This window comes from Phacochoerus africanus, chromosome 13, assembly GCF_016906955.1.
Source record: "Phacochoerus africanus isolate WHEZ1 chromosome 13, ROS_Pafr_v1, whole genome shotgun sequence".
NCBI lineage: Eukaryota > Metazoa > Chordata > Mammalia > Artiodactyla > Suidae > Phacochoerus > Phacochoerus africanus.
This window is the reverse complement of record NC_062556.1, coordinates 14596714-14613168: the sequence shown is the minus strand read 5'-3', so window position 1 is coordinate 14613168 and position 16455 is coordinate 14596714. Positions and strand designations below refer to the sequence as shown.

Below are 16455 nucleotides of genomic sequence, written 5' to 3'. Positions count from 1 at the left end.
AATTACAGCTTCTAAAATATTTGGTATATATTCATGTAATCACTGAATTTATATATATGCTATATATTAGTATATAGCATATATATATGTATATATTAGTATATAGCATATATATATATGCTATATACTATATATTAGTATATAGCATATATATATATATTAGTATATAGTACATACTATAATATACACTAATTAATATAAATTAAATAGTACATAACTAAATATGGCAAATACATACTGGGGAAGATTAAGCAGCAAAAAAAAATGAAGTTGAGCTATACGTAAAGCACAACCTTTTTTATAAGGCACCTTATAAGTACAAAAAACAAGTCATAGGGAATTATGTATAGCAATCCCTACATACTTTTAAATAGAAACGATATACACACATATCGATTTTCGGGACATGCAGTCATGTATTGCCTGAGTATTCAAAATAAACAGACTATTTCATTTTTACAATGATTCCTTCAAAACGTGCCAGAACATGATTTATGAATCTTATGGTACTCTTTTTTTCCCTCAAAATATACCTCTGTCATATTTTAATTCTAACTTCTAAACTTACCGCCACCAAATAATTTCAAAATAACTGAAAAAGGATAATAGGAAAAATGCACAAGATATAGACTAAAACAAAAAAAAGCAAAGAAAATGGCAAAACAAAATGAAAAAAAGGTAGATCTACTACTATTCAATGAAATGTAAATTAAAATAGTGTGGCACTATCTTTCACCTGTAAGATTACTATTTTTAATGGCAATATCTAGCCCTTAGAGAGTTTAGTAAAATAGACACTCTCATATATTGGAGGTGGCTATTGGCCTTACCTTTCTGGAGAGAAAGTTAGGCAATATATATGAGGGTACTTTTTAAAGTTTATACCACTTGATTAATTACAATTCTAGGAATTTATTCTAAGGAAATAACCTGAAATGCACAAAATGACTTTAAAACATTTACCAAACCATTATGTTTAATAATGGAAACAAAGTCTGATAATTGAAGAATGCTAGATATTGGTTCACTCACAAGAAAAAATATGCCACATTAAAAAATATGATTTTTCTCAAATAGGAAAATGCACATGAACTATTAAGTGAATATAGTAAAATATAACTCTGCACACACAGTAACTCTGAGAGAAAATACACCAAATTGTTAACAGAGACTATGTCAGGGTGGTAAAGTTACAGCTGCTTATAATTTTCTTCTTTAAATTATATACACACACACAAATTAAAAGAGAAGAAAGAAGAAAGATATGATGCTTCCCTGCATTCTAATTTTCTAGCATGAGAAAAATATATGTCCAATATATGAGAGAATATATGTCACATATGCTCTATATTTTTACATGTAATATGTGCAAAATAAAGTTTTCATATTTTTATGTTATCAACTTCAAAATCTAACAAAGTAGTTTACAACAAACAACACAATTAAAATACAAACTACTAAAAAATAAAATAGTAAGAGAAGGAATGAGAACATCAATAACAGAAGTAAGGAAAGTTATCGCTAACTAAGCAAAGAATGGCCTAAGCTTCCCATCACCAAAGCCAACGTAGAAGCACCGTGTGCTACAGCTTCATCTAATCCAAGGGGAGGAACAGAGAGGGTAACGCTTCTTGAGATATGTCGGCAATGTGTTCGGCATCCTATATAAATCACTTATTAATTGTATATAGTTTATTATTCCCTTTTTTCACAAGTGATAACTGAGACTGAGGGGGGTTAAGAAATAACCTGTATAAAACTAAAAATCTGATGAGCTCTTATCCAGGATTTAGATTAGAATGCAGGTCTTCAAGTCTACATTTTTTTCACCCTAACCTACTACAACTCAAAAACAAACAAATGTTTGCTCAGAGATTTTTCTGAGTCCAGGGAGAAATGCGGCTGGTGGGCCTTTACAAAAGACAATAAAAGACATAATGAATAGTGATTCCAGTGGTATTAAAAAATACAGAGGTATGTTCATCTGGAAATAGCCTTTCCTAGTCTGACTCTAAATGTTAAGGGGAAATGTTAAGCTGCAGTTCTCTGGAGACAATTCTGTATCAAACTTCACCTGTTAGAGCAGAAGCTGTCAAAATGACCCCCTTCTGGCTCAGTAGTCTTCTTGGAGGAAACAGGCTTACCATTTATACATTTGTCTGAATAAGAATATCATGCGATCGAAATGAGCCCACAGAGTTTCTATTTCTAAAGCTAACTGCTTGTTTAACTAGGTCTCTTATTTAAAAGAAAAGGTAATTTTTAAAAATGGAAAAATAACTCTCTGCCAGATCCCAGGAATCTGTTACCATAATTTCCGCTATGTAATTTTCCCAAAATACATCCACACAAATGTTCACTTGGCATACCACATCCAGAGCTCTTGGGATACTAAAATGTCATAAATATTCACTTCTCAAAATCGTACCAGGCCAAAACACATCCATAGGCTTACCGAAATTATGAACATACACAACCTTGCTTAAATTAAAGAACTTAATATGAACAGGAGCACAAAATTCTAATGTCACCTCCTACAGAGTCCCAAACACTCCAATTTCGTTTCTTTTCTGACATCAGACAGTTGCATTTCGTATTTATTTTCTCAAAATTATTTACTGAATCTACAGTGCATTACACACTAGAGACAGACAGAGAGTAAGAAACTGTCATTGATACAAGGAGCTCACAGTTTAGTAGGAAAGAGAGTCAGTGAATTATGAGAGACCCACTACAGTACAGAGGGCAAGAGAAAGACTGAAGTCAGACCAGAAAGGGTTTGAATAAACCTGTACACTGGACTGGTGATTTGTTACTCTCTTGGTTTTAGTCACAATTTTCAATTGAATTCATACTTTTTGGTTAGCCAACAATAACTTAAGCAAAAAATTCACATTGTTGGTCTCTGGGAAATTTCTTCTAGGAAACTTTTCTTTCAAAAGATTTGCTGTGATACTGAAACATTCTAATTTTATCTCAAGGTGCATGCTTATTTCTGAATACAGAAATTCAGCATCTGCCTTTTCTTGGAGATTTGGCTTCTCTATAGAGCCAACTATCTTTACACATCAGCTTAGTCTGCAACTTTTCCCACTGTGGTCCATTTACCCATGGCAGAGATCGGTGTGGTGGTGGACCAGCTCTGTATCTTGACTGTAATGGGGTGCATAATCATCAGTAAAAACTAAGAGACAATCATGAAAAGGGTAATAAAATTACTCAAGATTTGAAAAACTGGAGTTCCCGTCGTGGCGCAGTGGTTAACGAATCCGACTAGGAACCATGAGGTTGCGGGTTCGGTCCCTGCCCTTGCTCAGTGGGTTAACGATCCGGCGTTGCCGTGAGCTGTGGTGTAGGTTGCAGACGCGGCTCGGATCCCGCGTTGCTGTGGCTGTGGCGTAGGCCGGTGGCTACAGCTCCGATTCAACCCCTAGCCTGGGATTCAACCCCTAGCCTGGGAACCTCCATATGCCGCGGGATTCAACCCCTAGCCTGGGAAGCTCCATATGCCGCGGGAGTATGTTGTTGAAATAGCAACAACAACAACAACAACAAAAAAAGACAAAAGACAAAAAAAAAAGATTTGAAAAACCCCACATTTTTAAAAGCAATCATCTATGGCAAACAAACAATGCACCACCACTTCAAAGGAGGGATAATCTCTCAGTCCCAATTATCTATGTTCTTAAACTACTGTTTTAAGTTTAATTTACTTAGATAATAGCTTAGAATCACATATATTTTTTGAATCCTGTTTTTGACTATTTTAAGTGATCTATAATTTTCTTCCCAAGTACTCTCCAAATTAATGAAGAGTTGATTATGTAAAGAAAAACTTACCTTTCAGCTTGAAGCTTAGTGGTTTTCACTATTAAATCTTGAGTTTGTTCCTTGGCTGCCTAAAATTATAAACATATCTAACATCAGTGCATTTCAATTGTACTGTACTTCAGAAAACTAATACTGCCACTTACTGGAGTTCAGACTACAGCAAATGACATCACACTCCAGAACTTAGAGGTTTAAAAAAGTTGCAAGTAACTGAAATGGATGTCTCAAGGCTCGTACACTACTTTCAACAAACACTCAGAATTCTCAATCCACACCTAATGCTAAGGCTTAGAAAGAAAAAGGTAATCACCACAATACTGATTAAGGCATTTAATAGTTCTTGATGCTTTTCAGTGAAACAGAAGCATGGCCAGAGCCAGTTAAAGATGAGTAAGACTTCCTCATGGACGTGCTGATTTGATGTACCAGGAAACCTTTAAATGAAGTTGTAAGTTAAGTCATTCATACGCTGGTATGGAACTCAAAAGAAATACCCAAGATGAAGATAACAATTTGAGAGTTGGAATAAAAAACAAACAAACAAAACCTCATTTACAGTTTTGGAGATGATTAGAGACAGCGCCATCTAAAGGACACAGTCATACTAAGCAACCCTCTCTTCCCCAAAACAGCACTGAAAGACTCTTAAGTAAAAACTTGATGAAAAGGTATTTTATTCAAAGATTAGGAAAATATTTCTAAAGTGAAACAAAACAAAAAACAAATGTAGCCTACGAAGTTCTCTCCCAAAGACCTGCCCTGGGGAATACTGCAAAAATAAAGCAGTTAGTAATGAGAGGAGAGACAAGCCAGTGGTTTTAAGGTGGGTAAAGACATAAGGTCCATGCCTTGAAGGGACATTAAATGAAGCAGAAGTGTGTATAAAGCCACTAGCAAGCAGAAACTGTGAAGCAGAAAAAATACACAAAGTGGAGGATCGGTATTTTAAAGAGAGGACGCCAGAGCAAACACCTGAAGATCCTGGGTCATTCCCACACTGGAACACTACAGTGAAGGGACAAGCTTCTGCAGCTAATGTTTCTAGAACTACCTTAGACCTAGACCACCACTATCCACCCCACACCCAAGGTTGTGGGTTCCTAGAGGGCTAATCCTCCAAACTCCCAGATTTTCAATAAAATGTTGTCTTATTGCTTCATACACATCCCATCAATAAGAGCCCCACCCACATAGCTTCTAATGAAGCTATTCTGAGTATGTGTTCTTCGCAACTAAATTATGTGCCTAGCAAATAGTAGATATTTTTAAGAAAATAGATTTGAATCTATATAACTCTGCAGACCACTAATTTTTAAGGAATGGAGCCGAACATTAGAGGTCCCACTATATTATACTGTGAGAATATAAAAACTGAGACAAGACTAGGAAAGCTAAAATTTTACAGAAACAGGAAACAGACTAGTTCTACAGACAGAAATACATTTAGATTAACATGGATTAATGATTCTTCCCAGAATCACTGTGGCTGTCAAAAGTTCCAGGAGACCCTTGGGGGTATAACTCTGAAATACAAACATGAAGCTGGTAGACAAAGTCATGACTCCAGGAGGGCAATTAGGTCAAATGCTAACTCTGCAGCCAAACCAAGGGTTAGAACTGCTTTAATAACCAGATCTAAACTTATACAGCTTTTCCTGAGATATTTTTTAGGCTGAGCATACATCATAATTAAGCTGGGTCTTTACTGGGCATAGCTTTAGTTTGGAATTATTCCTAAGGCCTTCTACTACGGAATTTATTTCTGCTGCATTTGTGGAATATCATGGGATAGAAAAGTTGAATCAAAATTCCAGCAGTTATCTCTATACTGGCAAGATCAAAATACAAAAGCTTCTGGAGTTAACAGCACAATAAGTAAACCATCACCCAAAGAAACACACAGACATATACAGGTAAAAAAAAATAGGCACATTTATACTCAAGCTTCCTAGAGGGCATGATGCCTTAAATACTCACACATTTTATAGACCTATCTAACAATTTCTGAAAGCTTACTCTGTACCAAGAACTATGCTAAAACCCAGCCATTATGCAGTACCTGCAGGCGACTTGTCATGTCTTGACAACAGGTACTCATCGCCTGAACATCTTCATGTATGCTTTCAAGTTCCTGAAAAGGAGAACAGTAACACCAAGCATTACATATGGTGAAATAAATTTTTCTCTTAGCCTTATTTTCGTCCTACGATACTTTTTTTGCCAAAGCATGACAAAAGATCTCTCCTTTTTTTTGCCTTTTTAGGGCCACACTGGCAGCATATGGAAGTTCTCAGGCTAGGGGTAGAATTGGAGCTACAGCTGTTGGCCTATACCACAGCCACAGCAAGGCCAGATCCGAGCCACGTCTGCGACCTACACCACAGCTCACAGCAATGCTGGATCTTGAACCCATTGAGCGAGGCCAGGGAATGAACTTGTGTCCTTATGGATACTAGCCAGATTCATTTCTGCTGAGCCACAATGGGAACTCCCTGTCTTTCCACCTACTTTCTCCCTCTCCAAGCTCAGGTACACACGTTAGAAGTATGTACTTCCAAGAGGCCTCTTAAAAAATGCCATTTACACATCTACACTTTCAGTGATGATCCCTTAATATTAAAGTTCTATTCAGTGTTCAAATTTCCCCAATTGTTTCCGTTTTTCTTCTAATTATTTGTTCAAGTCAGGACCCAAAAAAGATTCACAAATAGCAGCTGGTTGATATTTCTCATTTCCTTTTTAAATCTATAGATTCTCACTCCTCCCTATTTCTCTTTCTGACAGTTTATTTGTTGAAGAAGCCAATTCATTTGTCTACAGTTTCCAGTATTTCAGATTTGCTGACGGCAGCTTTGTGGTGTTAACATAATCCTTGCTCTTCTCTGGTATCTAGAAGCTTGATTATCTTCTGGTTTAATTTTCCTGCAAGAATTCTTCATAGGTGGTGCTGTGGACCTTTACTAGGAGTCCCAAATAGGACTGTTTCTCTTTTTGTGAGGTAAGCAGCTAATGATGACCATGGTTCTCAACTGGAGCAACTGTGTCCCCCCAACAGGGCATCTGACAACATCTGGAGACATTTTTGGTCACAACACCTTGAGGAAAGGTGGTGCTACTGCTATCTCTTGGATAGAGACCAAGGATGCTGCTAAACACCCAACAGTGCAGAAGACAACCTTCAACAGCTATGGGGCCCAAAAAAGCAATAGTGCCAAGGCTGAGAAAACTTGAGCAAGATCCATTCAATTCAACAGTGGTTACAAAAATCTTCTATCATTTCTTCTTTTAGTAAATGAATGGACTATCTCCATAAAGAGAAGTCTTGCCTCAGCTGTATGTAGCTGGTACAAAAGAGAGGATAAATGTTTGATTCTTTCCTTTCACTTAGCCGTTTTCAATTAATAATTCAAATTATAACTGCCTAAGATAACCAGTGAGGGTTCTACTTTAGTATCGCTATGAACTCCTGGACTTAAACATGCTTGATGCATCTCAGTCCACTGCAGTTATTCCCACTGGTACTCAAATCATCCTATCATTGGTAGCGGAAGCCTCTTAAGTTAGTTCTAGAGTCCTCTGACACTTCCCTGCAGTCTTATATGGCACCCTCGCTTTGGTACTTCCTTTCAGTGAGAAATGGTGTTTAGAGAGAACAACTGAGATGTGCTCATCACAATCATCTCTCCCTATTTTTATGACCACTACCAAACTTTCCTTTTAACCTTCCAGATTAACAGCCTTCAGCCAATGAAATCCTACTACATGTTAAAAATAATCTGTTCAGAAGTTCCTGTCGTGGCGTAGTGGTTGACGAATCCGACTAGGAACCATGAGGTTGCGGGTTCGGTCCCTGCCCTTGCTCAGTGGATTAACGATCCGGCGTTGCCGTGAGCTGTGGTATGGGTTGCAGACGCGGCTCGGATCCTGCGTTGCTGTGGCTCTGGCGTAGGCCGGTGGCTGCAGCTCCGATTCAACCCCTAGCCTGGGAACCTCCATATGCTTCGGGAGCGGCCCAGAAATAGCAAAAGACAAAAAAAAAAGAAAAAATAAAAAAATAATCTGTTCAGTAAGTACTCACTGGAACCATGTATGACACTTTCATACAACTCACAAAGAAGTATTAACTATAGTATATCACTCTATAATATTAAGATAATTAACAAAATATTACATAATAAATAAAATTCATTTCCACCCTTTGGTGAGTAGAGTACTCACTCAAGCATAATGAATCACTACTAACTGAAGTAACTGATCCCAAACTGAAAGTGTCATAATTTAGGATGCAGTAAAGTAACTCAATCCTAACTATTCTCCAATGGAGAAGTGGTTATCGAAGGGAGGTTCATTCATTGAAGAAGGACTATTTCTACAGGAATTCATTCAGAGGAATTTTTTTTTTTCAACTGCTAAAATTTCTAAAAGAATTTCTTGGAACAAATGGTACAACTTTGGAAGAAGCAGCAAGAGTGGAGGTTACAGATTTAGAAATCACACTAATCCAAAGAAAAATCTGGATGCTGCGGGAGTTAGTAGTTATATTTTCTATTTGATCACGGTACACAAATAGCAAACATTATCAACACTACCCACCAAAAAAAAAAAAAAAAGGAGTTCCATTGTGGCGCAGTGGTTAACAAATCTGACTAGGAACCATGAGGTTGTGGGTTCGGTCCCTGCCCTTGCTCAGTGGGTTAACGATCCGTGAGCTGTGGTGTAGGTTGCAGACGCGGCTCAGATCCCGCGTTGCTGTGGCTCTGGCGTAGGCCGGTGGCTACAGCTCCGATTCAACCCCTAGCCTGGGAACCTCCACATGCCGCGGGAGCGGCCCAAAGAAATAGCAAAAAGACAAAAAAAAAAAAAGCGCACAGGGTCAGCATATAGTAAGCTCTTAATAACTGCTAAATGAAAAGAGTTTACGTACTTCCTTCACATCCTTGAAAATGCTTACAAACTCTTCATTGATGGCTAAGCTTCTGCGTTCAATATCTCCACGTAAATTTCTTCGAGTCCGCAAACTATTTTCAACAAAAAAGGTTGAGAGTGCCTTGAGAGCTTCCAACATCTCCTACATAATTGATAATAAAAGAACATCACTGGGACCAATTTTCAAACGTTTTTCTAATCTCAAGCAAAAAATGAACAAAATCATTTCCAAATAATTTGTTTCCATTACACAATCCAAAAAATATTGGATGACCTTCGTATTACCAAACTGTAAACTTATTTCTGAGACACAACAAATTCACACTTACTCATGCATTGTGGCATATATACCAGGTTATTTACTGAAGAATTCTTTGGAATTGCAAAGACTAGAAATAACCTTAAAGTCCATCTAAAAAGGATTGGTTAGGAGTTCCCGTCGTGGCCCAGTGGTTAACGAATCCAACTAGGAAGCATGAGGTTGCTGGTTTGATCCCTGGCCTTGCTCAGTGGGTTAAGGATCCGGTGTTACAGTTGAGCTGTGGTGAGGTTGCAGACGTGGCTCGGATCCTGCATTGCTGTGGCTCTGGCGTAGGCCAGCAGCTACAGCTCCGATTGGACCCCTAGCCTGGGAACCTCCATATGCTGTGGGAGTGGCCCTAGAAAAGGCAAAAAGACAAAAATAAAAAATAAATAAATAAAAAGGATTGGTTAGACATTATGATATAGCCATTGGAAAAAAGTGGAAAGTCTGTGTACTTAACAAAGGATGAGCTTCAAGATACAGTAAGTGAAACAACAAGGTACAGAAAACTAACACCAACTATTAAAAAAGAAAAAGGACTATATTCACTTGTGAATGCATAAAATATCTCTGGAAGGATATACTGGTAGCTCCTAGGCTAGGACCTGAGTGAGTGGGACATAACTTGAGAGAGGAAGACCTGTATGAGGTGACTTCTGAACTTAGGCCTGCCTGGTAGGAAAGAAACATCCAGGGGAAACGAAGCCTTTCACAGGCAGAGGGGACAGTGAGTACAAAGACCCTAAAGTAGCACAAAGAAGGCTGGTGTGACCAAAGCTATGGTAAACTACGAGAGCTGTTAAGCAAAGCAGTACCATAATATGCTTTATACATTTAAAAGTTTATTCCAACCTTGGGAGGAGAATACATGCTACAGGAGGGCAAGGAAGGAAACAGATAGGAAGAAACTAAAATAATCCAAGCAAGATGTGACAGGGGCGAAGAATAAGATGGTAGCATTGTAAATAAAAACAAGAGGACATTTCCAAAAAACTGTTTTTTTTTTTTTTTTGAGATAGCGCCTATAGGATTTTTTAATGGACTGGATGTGGGGAAAAAAAAAAAAAAGACAGGAATAAAAAATTACTTGTATGCTTCTTCCTTGATGGGTAAGTTGTGATGTTCTTTCTAACGGGGAGCAGAACCAGTTTGGAGAAAAATCAGGAATTCTAGCCATGTTAAAACGTCATTACGATGTTGATCATGTATCCAAACAAAGGTGTCAAACAGACAAATGATTGTACAAATCTAGAGTTTAGTAAAGATGTCAAGAACAGGGTTCATAAATTAGAGAAGCATCATGCTTTTCACTATTTAAAAACAGAGTGAGTTCTCTTCGTGGCTCAGCAGTTAACAAACCCGACTAGGAGCCATGAAGTTGCAGGTTCCATCCCTGGCCTCGCTCAGTGGGTTAAGGGTCCGGTGTTGCTGTGAGCTGTGGTGTAGGTTGCAGATGCGGCTTGGTTCCGGTGGTGTTGTGGCTCTGGTGTAGGCCGGCGGCTACAGCTCTGATTGAACGCCTAGCCTGGGAACCTCCACATGCTGTGGGTATGGCCCTAAAAAAGACCAAAAAAAAAAAAAGAGTAAGAGTTCTTCTACAGAGAGAATATGGACAGAGGAGAGGAGGCAGAGTTCCAAGCCCATGATATCTAATAGCACCCTAAATCCTACAGACAGAAATTCCTACACCTGAACCATGTATGTTCCAAGAGGTTGACCTTTCCATTTTTCGGTTATAATGATATTTTAGGATACTGGACTGACGAAAAGCTACTTAAATTCAGTTTAATATGTGAGAGTAAAAATATCCTTAACTATCAATATTTACTGTAAAACAAAGCTGTTTCTTTTGAATACAGGCTTGAAATGTCCTAGGGCCTGGCCCAAAGGAGTAATGATTTTGTTCATTCAGCAAATGAACAAAATCACAAAGATTAGGGGCAAATTACAGCTCACCACTTACCCAGTATGTGACTTAAGCTAGTAACATTCTCTCCACACCTTATTTTTCTCATTGGGTAAAAAGGAGATAATGTTAATTTATCAGAATAGATGTAGTAAATGAAATAGTCCATGTCAATATTAGATACTTTAAACCCTTAAGAAATTGTATAATATTAGCATTTAATAAGAATTAACATTTCATAAGAAAAAACTGCTGGGGCCCTGTGCTAAGCAGTTTCTCCCTGAACCCTCACAACAACCCTGAGAAAGTTATTAGCAGTATTCCCAATTTAGAATTTTAACATCAGCTTAGAGAAGGGGCTTAAACCATAATGCACCAATTTGGTGGTTTAGAGCCAATAATCCGTGGCCCCAGAGCCTACCTTTCTTAACTCATTATATTGTTATTTTTTTAACACAAAAATTCTTATTGACAGGTTACTGTCAGTTACCTACAAATTTATCTTTAGAACTCTCACTTCTACATATATATTTTTATTTTAACCACAACGACATGACAATATACCTAGGGACTCAGTGATACAGAAGAGATAACCAGCTACTAGTGGAGATGGGAAGTCCGTTCTAAGTTTCAGAAGGTACTTGGAAGAGGATGCGGGAGGTTTATCTTGTAAAGAAATACAGCAAAAGCCCACACGGCAGTTAGTGCTTGGCTAACAACAAAATTAGTATTGTTTCCTTTGAACCATCAACAGGTGGTAGCCCTTTCGCGCTGTAAATTGTTAGTGCTTGGCCAACAACAAAAACTAGTATTGTTTCTTTTCAACCATAAGCAGGTGGTAGCCCTTTCGCTCTGTAAATTGTTAGATGTTTTCACCTGTCAATGGAAAAGCTCAGTGATGCTTAGCCTTGGCCTTCGTTCCTCCGAAGGCCCCCCCTTCGCCCTGCCTTATCTTGCAGTTTCCTCTTTTGCCCGTTTCTTCTTCTGCGCCCCCAGGGGGGTGTCTCCTCTCTCCCTCCCTGCTCAGACCCCCCGAACACCTGCGGAAGCAGGGCGCCTCCACCGTTTACCTTCCGTATCCAGAGTCATCGAGGAAGGAACCGTTTTAAATAAATACGGAGCAATACCCAGGAAACCTCTTCGCTTTTCCAGGGGCTCCTCGGCCTACGCCTTCTTACCCGCCCCACGCCGGCACCACAGCGGGTCCCGAGGGCCTGGGGTCCCCTCGGCGGTGGGGACAAGGGACAAGCTAGAGGGTGCCGGACAGACACCGCCCCCAGCCCCTCCGACCCGCGAACGACGCGGGACCTTCGGCCCTGCCGGCTGCGGTTACCTTGTCGTTGTCCAGCCGCGTGTCCAGTATCTTACGCAGCTTCCGCGACAGCGGGTTGTTGGTCTGCGCCGAGGTCCCACTGGCCCCATTACTGAGGCCGTTGGCAGCCCCGGTCGCGGGCACTGCGACTACTTCCCCGCTACCCTCAGCCATAGTGCCGCGCGTCCCGCCCCCAGCTCGGCGCCGGACACCTCAGCCCGGTTTTGCGACGCGCCAGCAGCCGCGCATCGCGCATGCGCGTACCTACTGCGCATGCGCCCTGGGAAGGTTCTGCCCTGACCACTCCTGTGGAGCGGAGCTGCTAGGGGCGGTAGAAATTGGTGGAAGGAAGAGAAGAGGCGGGGCAGGACTCTCGGAGCAAGAGGGGACGAGACTAACGCGCGACTTTGGAAAATAGATTAAAATTCAGGGCAAATTTATAGAGTTTGGAGATTCCAGTTTACGGGATTAAAAGGGCATGTGGAATCCTGAATCTTTGAAAGTTCGTGCTAGGCAGAAGTGAAACACACGGAGCCCACAAATAGGTTCGGTAAAAGTTATTTCCAGTTAAGATCACTTTAGAATACTATGCAACTGTTATCTGCTGTGAAGGAGATTTAAATGAGGCTGTGGAAAGAAGTCCAAAATCTAGTATGTGAAAAAAGCAACGTGCGTTATAGTGTATATAATGTGAAATACTTGTGTGATTGTGTGAAAAAGAGATATGTGTAAATTTAGGTTTTTTTTTTTTTTTTTTCCCAGGATGGCATTCCTGTGGAAAGGAGGTTTCCATTTTTCATTTGGTACCTTTCCAAGCGGCCTGAAATTTTCTAATCTTCGTGTGTTGCTGAATATGTGAACAGGTTAATAAGGTAGGCCCGAAACCTTAAATTATTCCCCACCTTTCCGTGTTTATTTGCACTTCTCTGAATTTGCATTTGTAAACAAAGGAAATAAAATAATCTGAAACTTGGAATGATATGTAGGAGTGCGAAGACAGGGACATTATGGTAAAATTTAAATATATTTAAAGCAATTTTTATGTTTTTTAATGTTAATTTATTTTATAATGCTAACTATAAAAGTTAAAGCCGTAAAAATCAGGATTTTCAACAGTTCAAATCAGTATTTTCCAACAGTTAAAAATAATTATTCAGGTAAGCCTCATCAGAGACCTAAGTTTTAAATATGTGTATATTTTTATATGGGTGTGTATATATATAATATTTATATATAACAATTCGTATTGAAGATAAAGGTTTTCTTTTAGTGAAAATGTGAACGCTAGTTATGTGTGTTGAGCTCCTTAATATACTAAAACACTTAGGCTATGAACACCTTGTCCTTAGAGGATGGGGAGTGTCAGCTCTGCCCCTTTTACTTTATTTGTGACTATATTGTTAGTATTATCTTCAATTTGTGGGTTCTCTGAAGGAATCTTTTTAGGCCATTTGCCATTTTGTGAGGCTGTTTATTTAAAGTTAGATGACATAATCTATGAATCCTCCCCCCCGCCATCTACAAACTCAAGCATTGAAAACAAGCAAAAAAAGATGACTCCCTCCCAATCCCGGCGTCATGGCACACCCACTCTCCCCTCAGGATGCCACCCATACTGTATGTGTGATCTGTAACCTAGAAATATGAATAGTGAGAGAACCAGAGTCAACCAGTAGAGTGCATTTCCATAATGCATCACATTACAAATGAAAGTGCCACTCAGTTGCGTTCTCTGACATCCATCCTGAGATTTATGGCCCACTCTGGAGCAAACTAGTATAGAGCATCAGATCCACAGGTCTGTCTCTGGCTTTCAGGTGCTCTTTATTTTCATCCCAGCCTAATAAATGCATCCTTGGAGTTCCCGTCGTGGCGCAGTGGTTAACGAATCCGACTAGGAACCATGAGGTTGTGGGTTCGGTCCCTGCCCTTGTTCAGTGGGTTAACGATCCGGCGTTGCCGTGAGCTGTGGTGTAGGTTGCAGACACGGCTCGGATCCCGCGTTGCTGTGGCTCTGGCGTAGGCCTGTGGCTACAGCTCCGATTCAACCCCTAGCCTGGGAACCTCCACATGCCGAGGGAACAGCCCAAGAAATAGCAAAAAGACAAAAAAAAAAAAAAAAAGAAATGCATCCTTATATTTTATTCTCAGTGTCTCCCTGTACTTAGCTTATGCTGCAGTGCATGAATTTTAATTCCCTGTTTCTAAACATGCCCAGTGTTTTCATCACCATCATGCACATGGCCTCCCTTCTGCCCCAAAAGTTCTCTGCATTTTATGTCTGTGTCCCCACCTACCAGCTGTCTGCTTCATGAAACCTGCTTCCATTTGGGTATCATTCTTTTCACCTCCTCTGGACAAAGGTTCGTAGAACTTAAAGGTTCTCTTTGGCGCTTGAATTAGAAATAATTATATGCATATATTTTTTTTATGTGCAGGCTGTAAACACCTTAAGGAGAGGTTCTGGGTTGCATTAATTTTTGTATTCCTAACAATTATTTTGCAAACATTTTGGCACATAGTAGGCCCTTCATTCAGAAGCAAAGCGATACTGTAAAACAATATGGGCTTGGGAATCAGAGAGACCTAAGGCATGGACGAAGGATTCTCATTTTTGTGAAAATTTTGGAAAGGAAGAACCTTCTATTGGTCAGAATTGTCCAACAAGGAAGTGGTCATACATTTATTCTCAGGGGTGAAGCAGTAACCAGTTTACAAGCCCTCAGGAGAAAGAAACTTCCCATGAGGTGGGTCATCAAATTGAAGTTCCTTTCAATGGCATACATCTATGATTTGGAGCAGAAAGAAACACCAGATCTCTAAAGGCTACTTCCAAGGAGAATGCTGTTATGTTTTAAAGTTATCTGCCATATCTCAATTTTATGGACCATCTCTAGTCTTATGTATTGACATATGTATAAGATACAGTTTTAAGAGCAAAAAAGTGATTTACGTTTTGATTTCAGGCTTGCTTATCCTTTTACAAATTAACTAGTTCAGTAGGTGATTATATCCAACCTTACCCTGGAGGACTGGCTGTCCTGCTGCTAACAAGAAATATTATATCTATTAATTCAGTGTGATATCATCCAGCCCACATTCTGCAGGCACAGATAATGAAGGCAATTTAGGTAATGGACGTCACATAATTTATTGCAGGGCTAGTGTTGCTGTCTTCCACACCCAGTTTTGATCATATAGCAATCAGAAAACATAGCTGCGAGCATTGTCTATGACTAGAAAGATTGTTAATATCCTACAGCACAAAAGTATAAAACAACATACATGCGCGCACACACACACACACTCGTGCTTGCAATACTCAGCGTTGGAGTCTCTTCTGAGAGATAGTATAAGGTGCACTTTTTCATTGAAATTGATGTTCTTGGAAGGTGCCCCGTACCTATCTGTGGTATTCTCATCATCCAGTTTGGGAAACCGAAAGGTGTGTGACGGGATTAAGGTTAGTGAGAGTGAAAAATGACATGGGCCCTTGAAGTTGCTTAAAAAGAGGAAAACACCCACGATGCAGAGCTGGTGGAGGACAGGTCACAGAGGCCCTCCTTGTAATTGCCCCAGTGCAGCGCCACCCTTAGCTCCTCATAAGCCCCAGCCCTGGGCATGCACCTTTTAGAATGTTCTAAATTCTGCCACCTTTGGACACCTGAGGATGCCCACTGGGTGTTCACATGGAGGGAAGTTTTAGTGCCTATCAGCGAATCAAATTAAGGAGTGTAAATCCTCCACCTGGTTTCACCAGTCTCTTTATATTATGGCTCCCTCCAGGTTCATTCAATCCTCTCCCCTATTTAATTGCCCCCAGGACAGTGGAAAGGAACATTCGCTGACTTGAAATTCAGCAAGTTATAGTGTAAGCTTTGAAAAAGGGTTGACTTGTGATCCTCAACCCAGATCCAGTGAGTCTCTTAAGCGTGAGGACGGGGAGACCCATGTTAAAAAGGAAAGAAAGGAAGGAAGAGGGAAAGGGGGGGTGAAGAGAAGGAGAGGAAAAGTTTAAAAAAGAAGAAAGGAAGAAAGAAAATGCTACCTACATATTTTTTGACTCCTAACCAGTCTTGGGAGTCTCTAGTCCAGGGGTTTTTCAGAGTGATGCCTCAACCCAGAACTTCAGTATCACCTGGAAACTTTTTAGAAATTCTCAGGCCCCACTGTGGG

The 16455-nt window shown here is 39.8% G+C and overlaps 2 protein-coding genes across 12 annotated transcripts in view; one reads left to right on the top strand and one right to left on the bottom strand.

Moving 5' to 3' along the window:
* Nucleotides 1-12558, bottom strand: part of COG6 (component of oligomeric golgi complex 6) — a 161155-nt gene extending 148597 nt beyond the window's left edge. For 10 of the 11 annotated variants that reach the window (XR_007131408.1, XR_007131409.1, XR_007131404.1 and 7 more), the window contains exons 1-4: nucleotides 12301-12533; nucleotides 8756-8899; nucleotides 5891-5962; nucleotides 3841-3899 (exon numbers count right to left, since the gene is read on the bottom strand). Coding sequence is in view for 3 of the 11 variants with exons in the window: in XM_047755948.1 (XP_047611904.1) it covers nucleotides 3841-3899; nucleotides 5891-5962; nucleotides 8756-8899; nucleotides 12301-12453 (428 nt within the window). In the remaining 8 variants the exon portion in view is untranslated. Of the gene's footprint in view, nucleotides 1-3840; nucleotides 3900-5890; nucleotides 5963-8755; nucleotides 8900-12300 lie in introns of all 11 variants that reach the window. The other variant, XM_047755946.1, reaches the window with a different exon arrangement.
* Nucleotides 12559-12671: 113 nt separating this feature from the next.
* LHFPL6 (LHFPL tetraspan subfamily member 6) overlaps nucleotides 12672-16455 on the top strand; it is a 256317-nt gene continuing 252533 nt past the window's right edge. Inside the window, exons 1-2 of the mRNA XM_047755863.1 lie at nucleotides 12672-12824; nucleotides 13042-13151. The gene's annotated coding sequence lies outside the window, so the exon portion shown is untranslated. The remainder of the gene's footprint in view (nucleotides 12825-13041; nucleotides 13152-16455) is intronic.